This window comes from Gasterosteus aculeatus, chromosome 2 (genome assembly GCF_964276395.1).
Source record: "Gasterosteus aculeatus chromosome 2, fGasAcu3.hap1.1, whole genome shotgun sequence".
Taxonomy (NCBI): Eukaryota; Metazoa; Chordata; class Actinopteri; order Perciformes; family Gasterosteidae; genus Gasterosteus; species Gasterosteus aculeatus.
Window position 1 is genome coordinate 5116466 of NC_135689.1, and position 11960 is coordinate 5128425.

An 11960-nucleotide genomic window follows, 5' to 3' on the forward strand; every position below is an offset into this window, starting at 1 on the left:
TCACTTTATGATGAGGAATAGCTTTACGCAAACTATACAATCGTTATTAGCCGCCCAGATACAAAGGACAGGTTTATTTGCATCTGTAGGTAGAGACCCTCCCCTCCCTCCCCCCGCTTCCTTACCACCAATCCATTGTTTAGCCCAGTCAGTGCTGGTTTGTACGTGCAGCCCCGTGTGGATGCCTGAAAGCCTACACAGATCAGGACTGTCGACAGCCTTGAGAAGTCTTTTGTTTTACACAAATACAGCTTCTCCTGTGGCTTTTTCTAGAAAAGACAACAGCTGCTCCCCCCCCCCCCCCCACCCGTAGGATTTTCTCAGCTGAATGGCAATTACCTCTCCGTACACCGGGGATGTGCATGTGAATGGCTGAATTTAGAATAAAGAAATTTCCAAATGGGATGGTTTTGAAAAAGTACCATGAAAGATAGGTACAAATATTTAAGTATTTTATAGAAGGTCAATGGCAGAAATGCCGTCAGACTGTTATTGAAAATGATATGAATGACAATTTCCATCTTTAGTCAGAGCTACTGCACTGGAGTCACGCGCCACACGTCAAATTCACATGCGAGAAACAAACATGGCTTTCATTCACTTGTTTCCCCGGCTCCTTTCAGTTAACAATCAAGCCCACATTTTGATGTCATCAAAACCAACAGGAATGCCATGCTTTGAGTACTAAAAACCAGGCCTAAGAAAAACATGAGCTGCCTTCCTCAGTTCAAATCATGTTAAATGCCCCACCTTAACGGTATAATAAAGTTTAATTTCTATGTGTTTATCGAGTGAGCAAACGTCGGGACCGTGCTTGGCTGAGATAATGGTGTTCACAATGGTGAGAGCCTCGTCGGAACACTCGGCTGATGTGGGTGAGGAGTAGGTGGCGTACGGCGCTCATTCATCATTCATGAGATGGGTGGGCAGAGTGTACGAGGCAGTGACGGACAGAAACTTTCTTGCTGAAGTCTATCGACTCTTCCAGGGTTCTCAACCTGATATTTGAAGGACAGAGGCTTTACTTGGCGCACTGTGCAAACAACAGTCATTTTATTTGGTTGTGAAGAATCTTTGGAGTTATTGATGCATCGGGGAAGCCAAAGGGATGGGGAGGAGAGAGCCATGATTTGAGAGCGGTAGGTACTGACAACTATTTGTCCTGTTCATACTAAAGACTTGTGGTTCATTGTTGTAATGTGGTCAAAATATTTGAAATGTAATCTAATTTAACACTTTTACTACAAATGACTCAGGTAGGCCATCATGGGATACAGTTTAAAAACCTTTTCTTATATTTGTACTGTGTGAGAATAATCGGTTAGTGGAGATATAATTTAAATATCTGTTTGACTCTCAACGAGTTATTGAATTATTCAACATTTTATTATTATTTCTGCGAAATCAGTGCAGGTAGTTTTACTTTGATACTTGAATTCTGCTGATACTTGAGGCTCTTTTACCTGTGTGGGATTTTCAAAGACTTCTACTCAACAATTCTTAAATTATCATTTTCCTCCACTGTGGGATTTTCATTGCAGCAAGCACATGAGGCATTTATGAAATATGTTATAAGAAGTTTGATTTAAAGGGATTTGTGTGAAATTCATCTGTGTGACATGACATACAGTCGATATTCTGTTTTTTTTTTAACTTACATTTAGTAACAGGAGAACTGGTGAAGGAAGAAGTTGCCTGGTTCCATGTGCTGTAAAGATGGGGACTCTGGTCGAACCAGCTCTGCTGCTTCTTTTATGGCAGAGTGTTTGGGCTTTGGACGTCCCTCTGGAAAGTGAGTCAGTTATTGAACATGCATGTCATTTATGACACGCCTCTATTAAACTAAGCTGAGTTACTGCATGTCTCTGCCTACAGTCAGGCAGCCTCCGACCATCATAAAGCAGTCGATGAAGGACCATATTGTTGACCCCAAAGACACCATGGTCATAGAATGTGAAGCCAAAGGAAACCCTCATCCCATGTAAAAGCCGACGTGGCCCCCTTTCGAGTCATGTGTTTCCACTCATATAATTATCTCCAAACCGCCTCACCGTTTTTCCTGTCTTCTTCCACCTTTTTTGCTCAATAAGTTTCTCGTGGAGACGGAATGGGAAATATTTCAACGTGGCACGTGATACTCAAGTTTCAATGCGCCGGCGTTCGGGGACCCTGGACATCTATGCCTGGAACAATCCGGAGCAGTATGAGGCCGAGTATCAGTGCATTGCCTCCAACGCGTACGGATCTGCATACTCCAACAAGATCCGACTGCGGCTATACAGTACGCTCATTAATGGAACTATTAGAGAGACAACTATTTGCATACAGGACTCAGGACCTCATTGGGTCCAGTGACACAATATGGCCATTACTTTAACATGAAATGCAGCTAGAACACCTTTTCAATTAAACATTTGAGAGTAAAAAAAGAAGCTTTTTTATATTAACAATATAATATGTTGTGTAGTAGAGGTGCAAAGCATATATATCTAGTTATGTTGCTTTGACACTTTAAGATCGCTTTATCTGAGCATTCAGCTTCTTCACTCTTTAGTGTTTTGTGGATATTTTCTTAAAATGCGATGAGAGTTGTACAAAAATACGACAAATGAACGAATGAGTATAACTAAATTACGTATTGTGGTTTTGGCAGTAAACCCCAAACTAATAATGTGTTATTTTCTGACATTCTGTCTGTAGCCCTCAGACTCAAGCCAATTTTTTCCTCCCAAATATACAAATCTTGAAACACACAAAGTCCCAAATATATACTTTTCTTTTATTTAAAAGAGCTTGGTGGTTCAGTTTTTTTTTTTTTAGCAAAATGACCGAAACAGGATTCTAATATGTATTTGAGAGGGACTACTTTCAGATGCAGACAGTGACAGCCAAACTGCATCACCTCGACGGTTTACGTGTGGTTGGCTGTAAATAAATTACACCAAGGCTCATTGATCTTTTTTTAGTATAATGTTTGGACGACGATGGAGCTTTATGGCACAGAAAAGAAATAAACTGGCTTCAGCTACAGAAACAATATATGATGGTGGGAGGAACTCATCGCCTGTTTGTATCTTTTCTCGAGAGTGTTAGCAGACAAGTCCCACAAAATACTATATTATAAAAGTGTTTTGCTGTACAGAATTGTGTTGTGCACTGTTGTGAAAATCCCCCCCTCGCTGCTCAGTGGAGACGTGTGTACTTCTGTTTTGCGAAGGAGCTCCTGTTTGGCCAAGGGAAGTCCTGGAGCCGGTGGTGGTCAGCGCTGGCTTGCCTCTGGTCCTGTCTTGTGACCCGCCACCAGGCCCTCCGAAACCTGACACCTACTGGATGTCCAGCTGTAAGAGTCTTCTACAGTTACGTCTCCAGATGTTTGAAACAATAGGTTTCAACAAGGAGTCATTTGAATAATCCACATCCGTCATTAGAATTAGAAGTCTCGAAATTCCTCTGAACTTATTGTATTATTGTATTTCTGTCATCTAAGGCTCCTACGCGAGGCCTTTTAACTGGCCGGTTCAGACAGCTGTCCCCACCATGCACCCTGTGCGGCCGGACCGCAGGGTATCCATGGGAATAAACGGAGATCTGTATTTCTCTAACGTCCAGTTCAATGACTCTGCTGCCGATTACTGCTGCAATGCCCGCTTCCCCTACAAGAACGTCATCCAGCAGAAGATGCCAGTGGTGGTTAAGGTGCTGACGAGTGAGTATGACTGCGTGTTCACAGTGTCCATCTGCTTTTTGGTTCACAAAATCATCCTACTTTCCTGTAAAGTTTTGAATTATTTTTATCTGTAACATAATCCATCTTCGCTGAAGGAACTTTATTCAGATACTGATAATCTGCATGTGTAGATGTCAAATACACAAGCACAGCAAATAATCAATGCAATGGAAGTAAAGGAAACACAAAAAAACACAGATTAGATTTAGATGTATGAGGTTTGGCCTCTTGTGTTTTGCTGTGGTGATTTGCAAAGGATGAGTGTAAAAAAACACAGGCACTCCATATAGAACACGTTTGAAGCTATTGGAATTGTTGACTCACATATTGTCTTATCTAACAATTTTCTAAGACATATTAGATCATCTTTATTTGTGTGTATTTTTTCCTGTTGATCTTTATTCTGCATCTCAGTTTGCTACCAACCAAATATATAATTTGGAACTGATTTAATGGTGTACAGACTTTTCTGTTCATCTATGACACCCTAATGTTTTCCAACCAAACTGCTAACTTTTTACCCATTAACTTTTGTTTTTTTTGCAATACTTATTGCTATAAACTAAAACATTTAGCTTTCTCCTATACTCCAATTGTGGAGTCGGTGTCCTCTCTGATTTCACGGGTCAACTTGTCTGGTCAGACGGGGTTTGTGAATGAACTGGTTTTGGTTTGTTTTCCCTGCAGTTCGCACGGTGGCCGAGGCTGCCCCCACCTGGCTGTCTCCCACAGGCTCGTCCAGCTCCATACTGGTCCTGCAAGGGGAGGAGCTGCTCCTGGAGTGCATCGCTGCAGGAGTGTAAGCGTCAACGCAAGATCACAAGATATTTTGTAACTGAAGATCTTTTTTTTTTTATAGAATATCAATGTTGCAGTTAAAAAAATCCACTCTGTCAATCTTTTCTCTTTGATATAACGTTGACTCTGATTTCATGAAAGTGCTCCTGTGTAAAGCCTTGTTTCTCATCATCAAGGCCGACTCCTCGTATTGCATGGACCAAGAATGGTGACGACCTGGGGCCATCGCCGCGCATTAAAGTAAAGAACTTCAACAAGATGATTCAAATCCAAAAGGCGTCCTTCGATGATGTGGGTGAATACACTTGCACTGCTACCAATAAGATCGGATACATCGAGCACACAGTAACCGTCAGGGTCAAAGGTGAGGGTCGCGGAAACACTTTGTAACTTCTTACTTCACATCTTTAAAGTAACTTTTAAAGATTCACTTCTACTCGACAGCGGCTCCCTTCTGGCTGGAGAAACCCACCGATCTGGTCTTGGCCCCGGAGGAAAATGGACGCCTCTTGTGTCAATCGGATGGGGCCCCGCGTCCCACAGTCAGCTGGTTCATCAACGGAGAACCTATTGAAGGTATGTATGTATGTATTTTGGAATGCACGCATTCCCGGCTGTCGAAGTGAATCCAAACAACCTTGGTCTGTTTTGTTCTTCCAGTTGCTACACCTCAGCCTAACAGACAAGTGTCGGGAGACACACTGACCTTACACGCTGTGACCGCTGAAAACACAGCTGTCTATCAGTGCAACGTTTCCAACGAGTTTGGGTACTTACTGGCCAACGCGTTTGTCAACGTGCTACGTAAGTTACCAATTCCGCTCTCCAATGCCATTAAAAGTGTAAAACATATGTATAAATATTAATTATTATTATCATTATTAAGAAATAATGATAACAATAATTGTGATATAATAATAAAAATACAGGTAATACAATGAACATTAATATAATATAATAACAAATTACACATACACCTGTAGGATGTTATGAAAATGTTTAGAAATTAAGATTCAGATGAATTTCATGTTGGGAACCTTGTACTACATATGCAGTTGAAACAGGTTTTAAAGCTACTAATGTAAAATGTCATGACATCAAACAGACAAGGCCAACTAACATGGGCTGTACTTTTCTATGAGATTTAATAGTCATGACAAAGTATGAAAGAAATATTTAAAAAAAAATAACTTTTACATAGTATAATGACGACAAAAGATATTCAACTCCACCATCACATTGACACACAAATGATTTAGTATTTTGGAGCTGTAAGTTAATATATATTATTTAAGACATATTTGTTTTTAAAGTTTGGTGCAGGAATGTGTAAAATATTGAACCCCCGGGTGTGCATGAAGTTCAATATTAAAAGTATCACTATAAATGATCAATGTTTATCCAGACGCAACACCACGTATTCTGGGGGCCAGGAATGAACTCATCAAAGTGATCGAGGGCAGTCGTCCCCTCTTAGACTGCCGCTACTTTGGTTCTCCAGTACCTGAGTTGCGATGGTGAGAAGATGCTGTCAGACATGTAATTGCAAAGAGTGTGTTCAATCATTGGCTCACAGTTTGTGTGTGTGTGTGTGTGTGTGTGTGTGTGTGGTTTTATGGGTCCGCATGAACAGGTCCAAATACGGACAGGGTACCCTTGAAGGGAATCGTTTTAAGACCCACCGTAACGGGACTCTGGAGATCAAACAAATACGGATAGAAGATCAGGGAACATACCTGTGTGTAGTCAGCAACGTCGCAGGAAGAGATGAGAGTCAAGTCCGGATAGAGGTCAAAGGTGAGGGTCACCAAGTTTTATAGTAAACACATTTGACTTTTTTTTGATTGTGTGACCCATCATGTGTTTTTGCGCACACCTTTCTCAGAGCCCACTTTGATTGTCACGAGACCGCAGAGTATGAAAGTCATCCGCGGGAGCGACGTGCGCTTTGAGTGTGGTGTAAAAACGGACGTTACTACTCCTGTCACAACCACCTGGATGAAAGACAAGAAGCATGTCACCCTTGGCTGGAGGTACGTCTTTCAATGATATAATTGTCTCTGTTAAATTACATTTTTGTTTGAGCGTGAGCCCATCAGTGTCTTGAGCTAACCAGTTTGTGTTTTTTTGTATCGAAAGGATTTCTCTGGATGAATCGAATCTAGTCATCACCAATGCAAACAGAGGCGATGAGGGTAATTACACCTGTGTCATCAAGAGTGAAATGGAGCAGAAGTCTGCCTCGGCACGTCTCATGGTGATGGGTATGACAAGTCTTAAATAAATTACAATTGTCAACCAAATGACACGTTTGGCTTTTTAATCACGTGTGTGTGTGTGTGTGTGTGTGTGTGTGTGTGTGTGTGTGTGTGTGTGTGTGAACGTGTGCAGACCGTCCAGATCCTCCCACCAAGTTGGAGTTGTCCGATCCATATGAACGCAGTGTAAGACTCCGTTGGGTACCTGGAGAAAGCAACCACAACCCTATAACAGGTAAGAAATGTTCAACTGAATAGTTAATAAAGCCACAGGAATACAAAAGATTTTTTTTTCTCCATTTCTTGCTGTGTTACAGAGTACTTAGTGCAGTACGATGATGATGACTGGTTGCCCGGTAAGTGGAGAAACCTCTCAACGTATCCGGGGAACCTCAACTCTGTCATCCTGCATCTCACACCTTTCACCTACTACGAGTTTCGGGTAATCGCTATCAATGAAATCGGAATGAGTCGCCCCAGTCGTCCGTCTACACGCTTCCAGAGCAGCGGTGCTCGTGGGTTTGATTTTCCTTAAATACACACTTGTTGTCAGACGCATATTTTAAGTTGGTAAACAACCATTTTGTGCAACAAAAGGAAAAGTTTGTTTTCTTGCAAAGATGAGAGGATCGATACTCTTGTGTGTCTAACATGATGAATAAATTGTGTCATCAATCTTTTTATCTTACTCGCAAGAAATGAAATGAGGGTTTTTTCCCGAAGTGCAGACCTCTTTTCTTGAAAGCTAACCACCTTGCTTCCCTACACAGCCCCAGATGTCATTCCAAAGAACGTCAAAGGGGTGGGCACATGGAGGAATAACATGGAGATCAGCTGGGAGGTAAAGAACTCATCGAAAACACTTTTCAGAACTATCTCGACTGCATATTTTCATTTCCATCACAATGAGTCAACTATGCTTTCAGCCGCTGACGTACAGACAGTGGAACGGGCCCCACCTGAAGTATTTGGTGTGGTGGAAAAGGAGAGATTCCCGAGAGGAGTGGAAGAACGCGACCACTAAATGGTTAAAGTACTACATCTACGATGCAGATACCTTCACTCCGTATGACATCAAAGTCCAGGCTGTCAATGATTTTGGATTGGGTCCAGAGTCCCCTGTTGTCACCGGTTACTCCGGGGAGGACCGTGAGTGCCTTTTTTTTCCCCCCGTGCGCTGCTCTTTGTTAACAGTTAACAGTTAACTTTAGAAACAAGGCTGGAGTTGGAGCTGAGAAGAAAAGGTGTACGACCAGATTGTTTGGCAAGTAGTCAGTTAAAAAGCCCCTTTCAACCAAATTAAAAGCTCAATTATTTTTCAGATGATAGCCAGCAGGTTCTGAGATTATATTTCTTCTAATATTGTCCGCCTCTTTAACTTCCCACACAGTTTTTTGCAAACTGTCTCTCAAGCAGAGTCCAGAAAGCTTCCCGAGGTCAAAACGTTGTGCCATTTATAGAGACAAAGTCTTTCATACCTCATATAAACCCTGTCAAGGTGCATGACAGATAAGGACAAACCATTCAAATATCAATTCTGACCATTGAGCAAGCCTGGGATATTGTCTTTCTCCACTAATTTTTCCTGTTAATTGTGTTACTTATCTCTGAACTCTTATCCACGGGGAGTGCTTGAGCCTTATCACCTCCCTTTGTGTTCCCCGATGAGCAAAGACTAAGCCAACTATGTTTCGCTCAGGTCCCTTAACGGCCCCCCTGAACCTGAGAGTGTCCGACATCGAGAGCACTCAGGTGACGTTGCACTGGGATTCAGTGACACGCGGCTCAATGATGGGGGAACTGAAAGAATACAAGGTCTGGCTTTACTACATTTATGACCGAATAATGGCAATACAGATTACATTTATGATGACAACCTTTTCCTCCATGAAGGAAACACTTGTTTATTGTCTGGAAAGTAGCAAGACATTTCCTGGTTAACTTTAGATTAAGGTCTCATAAGGCAGGTATCGCATTTATTTTTTTCAGTTTATTTATTTAAACAAAATTTAGCGAGTCTTGTTTTAATGGTGTTTTTTTAACCAGTAATTTTAGTGATAGCCGGCTTGGATGTGGCTCATTTTTGACTAGTTGTTACAACCTGAGACTTTAGTACAGAGATGTTGATGTAAAATAAATCAAATATCCACTTATTCACACTATTTATGCTTCATATGTAACTGAATTTCGTTCTTGTAAAACTGCTACCAAAAAGAAAGCTACAGTGCTTTCAGCCTGATAAGAATTCTGGGTTGCTTCTCATCTCTCAGGCCTACTACTGGAGGGACAGCAGCCAGCTGGGGTGGCTGAGGGTCAATAGAGGGATGAAGTCCAAAGCGTATCCAGACAATCATCCAGAACCCTCGGGAGTTCTCACCGGGCTCGTTCCGTACAGCAACTACAAGTTGTATATAGTCGTGGCAAACAATCGATACGAAGGGCCGCCCAGTAATAATATCGTCTTCTCAACGCCGGAAGGAGGTAAGAAAGAGTGAAAAATTGAACAAGGAAGGAACAACTGAACAAATATGATGTTTGTCACCCCCTGCTGTGTTTTTGTCTGTAGTACCATCTGCTCCCAGATCATTCAGGATCCAACAGAGACACCTGGACAGCATTTACGTCGACTGGGACCTTCCGGCCGAACCCAACGGTGTCATTACCGGATATTCCCTGAAGTACCAGACAAGTAACCAAACTCGACATCTGAAACACTGCCAAATAACTCACAGTCTAGTTTCCTCGGAGAAACAGCGTGGCTTTTATGATAGAAAAAAACCCCACATGGCACTGAGGTCCACGGCTCTCGAGCACATAATAGCACACTTACAAATGCACGTAAAAAACAAAATACCGCTGAAGTGTGTTCTTGAGAGGGTAATAAACACTTGTGTAGGCAATCTCCGAGCAGGCAAGCTATACGCTCGGTTGTGTGGACCCCATCCGACAATCAAGGGCGCTCTTAAACACCATGCCGACTCTCTCCGCAGTGAACGCCACCAGGGGAGAGGAGTCGCGGGTCGAGGAGCTCACTCCAAACGTAACAAGCTTCTCGGTCCGGCGGTTCGACCGCTACACTCGTTACAGATTCTCCGTGGCGGCACAAACTCGCATCGGGACGGGGGAATGGCACACTGAGGAGTCACCCCACTACACCACTGAAAGTACTTCACTGCCACACACCCGGTGGTCTACCAAACAAACACTTTTAAGTGGAGGGTGGATGCTGGTTCTGATGTTTTGATTAACGCGCGTGCTTGTGTGTTTCCCAGCGTACGCGCAGGACCAGGTGGACATCACCACTCAGGGGTGGTTCATCGGGATCATGTGTGCCGTAGCTCTCATGGTGCTCATCCTACTCATAGTCTGCTTCATCAAGAGGAGCCGAGGGGGGAAATACCCGGGTACGTTGGCGAGTCTTCTCGTAATGCCCGATAGCAGAGTGCCGTGTCTCATATCACAGTGTAGCTTGCTGTAATTTCAGTGCGGGAAAAGAAAGATATTTCCATGGAGCCGGTGAATGACAAAGATCAGGAAGGGTCGTTTGACTACAGGTAAGCATCACAGTGGACTTCCGTCCACCCGGTGTTACGCAACAGAACCCACTAATGGCCGAATTGACAAAGAATGCACAGCACAGTTGATAGCATGAAAAGCACATTACTTTGTAATTAGTAATTTTTAAATACTTTTGATAGATTGGGCACTTTTTATATACACTTTTAATGGCTGGCAATCTTCTTCGCGGCCTTCCTGGCGCATTGCTTTGTGTGTTTTCACCAACCTTTGCTCTGTTGGATAACAGGCGGTCCCTTTATCACATCACATGCTTGCATGTGCACAATACAAACAAAATGAGGCCCCACTGAAAAACATTGCTCTATAGCCCTATTAGTTGTGAAAACTAAAAATATAATTACATTTGTCCATGAACTGCACAGATACAAACGGCAGCATGCATTGCCTTAATTACGATCAATCAAACTTGAAATATTTCTTTTTGTTCTACAATTCACGCCAAGCCTTTTTTTTCTCCCCAAACCTCAACCCTGTTCTTTTCCCACTGAACCACTCAAGGTCTCTTGAAAGGTAAGAAAAGACCAAATAATGACACATTGACAAAACTCATTTTAACAGTATGGATATATTTGCATACTCATAGCGTAACATTTGAACTGTAACAAGTCTTTCATGGGTGACGGACAAATGAAGCGAGATAAAATCACACAAATGATCATCTCATAAAAGCTATCTTCATGTTCTAGGATAGCACGTATCTCCACCCTGCCCTACCCACGGCGGTATGTACACGAACATTCTAAATGTATTGACACATCAGGCATAATAGTACGCTTTATCCTTTCCTTATCATAGTGCTGACATGATGCACCACGAATTTTGTTTGTTTGCGCTACTTTGTAGAGAGGAGGAAAGGGGGCTTCAAAGAGGCCAGTCGTCCATGGAGGCTATGATGAAGCGGTCAGACAGCGACGACAGCCTGGTGGACTACGTCGAGGGAAGCGAGATACCGTTCAACGAGGACGGCTCGTTCATCGGCCAGTACACAGGAACCAGGAGGGACGTCAGGGAGTTGGACTTTGGTGGGACACTGGAGCTCCACTCGCCAGTGAATACCATCTACTCGCTGGCGTAAAAAAACTCAAAAGTCAAACTGCCTTTCTGGTTATCCTGTGACTCTGCTTGTACCCTCCACCTTAAATTCCGAAACATGTGGTGCCTGTGCGGCGTGTCTGCAGAAGGGGAGGTGCTACGACCCTGTGTCCAATGCAGATAAAGCAACTTTCCTGTATTTAAAGAAAATGGAAAAAATAATTGGGACAATACAAGAGATGAGATGCTCGTTCATCTGATGGAATCTAGTAAAGCAAGCTTTACTTTCTGTGTTTTGTGTAAATAAAATGCTATTTGTTTGTGCTTATGGATGAGTACGTCTTTAGTTATCCTATCGATGGAGGGACCCTGGCTACATCCAAGGAGAAGGAATAGATCAGTTTATCATGTTGATAAAAGCAGTAACAAGGATCAACTTTACTACTCTTTGTACATATTTTCCTTTCAGCTTATTTCAATAGTTTCAACAGTAATAGATTTGTGTTTTTTCATGTGTGATTAAAAAAAGGGCTGCATACCTCACTTTTTAAATATCAAGGGAGCAA

General features: G+C 42.5%; 1 protein-coding gene across 2 annotated transcripts; it reads left to right on the top strand.

Moving 5' to 3' along the window:
• The first annotated feature begins 716 nt into the window (after positions 1–716).
• Positions 717–11722, top strand: nfascb (neurofascin homolog (chicken) b). 2 transcript variants are annotated; one of them, XM_040192474.2, is made up of 27 exons: positions 717–1139; positions 1665–1792; positions 1876–1981; positions 2091–2281; positions 3218–3340; positions 3488–3706; positions 4415–4526; positions 4702–4889; positions 4970–5101; positions 5186–5329; positions 5931–6042; positions 6159–6322; positions 6411–6558; positions 6665–6789; positions 6917–7018; positions 7101–7298; positions 7554–7624; positions 7710–7932; positions 8483–8598; positions 9054–9264; positions 9350–9472; positions 9774–9947; positions 10056–10187; positions 10268–10337; positions 10861–10872; positions 11049–11084; positions 11206–11722. In XM_040192474.2, the coding sequence occupies exons 2-27, from the start codon at positions 1717–1719 to the stop codon at positions 11435–11437; spliced, it is 3540 nt and encodes a 1179-aa protein (XP_040048408.2). In that variant the 5' UTR covers positions 717–1139; positions 1665–1716; the 3' UTR covers positions 11438–11722. The 2 variants fall into 2 exon arrangements, with proteins under 2 accessions (XP_040048408.2, XP_077943607.1); XM_078087481.1 differs by having other exon boundaries at positions 1671–1792.
• Positions 11723–11960: the final 238 nt, after the last annotated feature.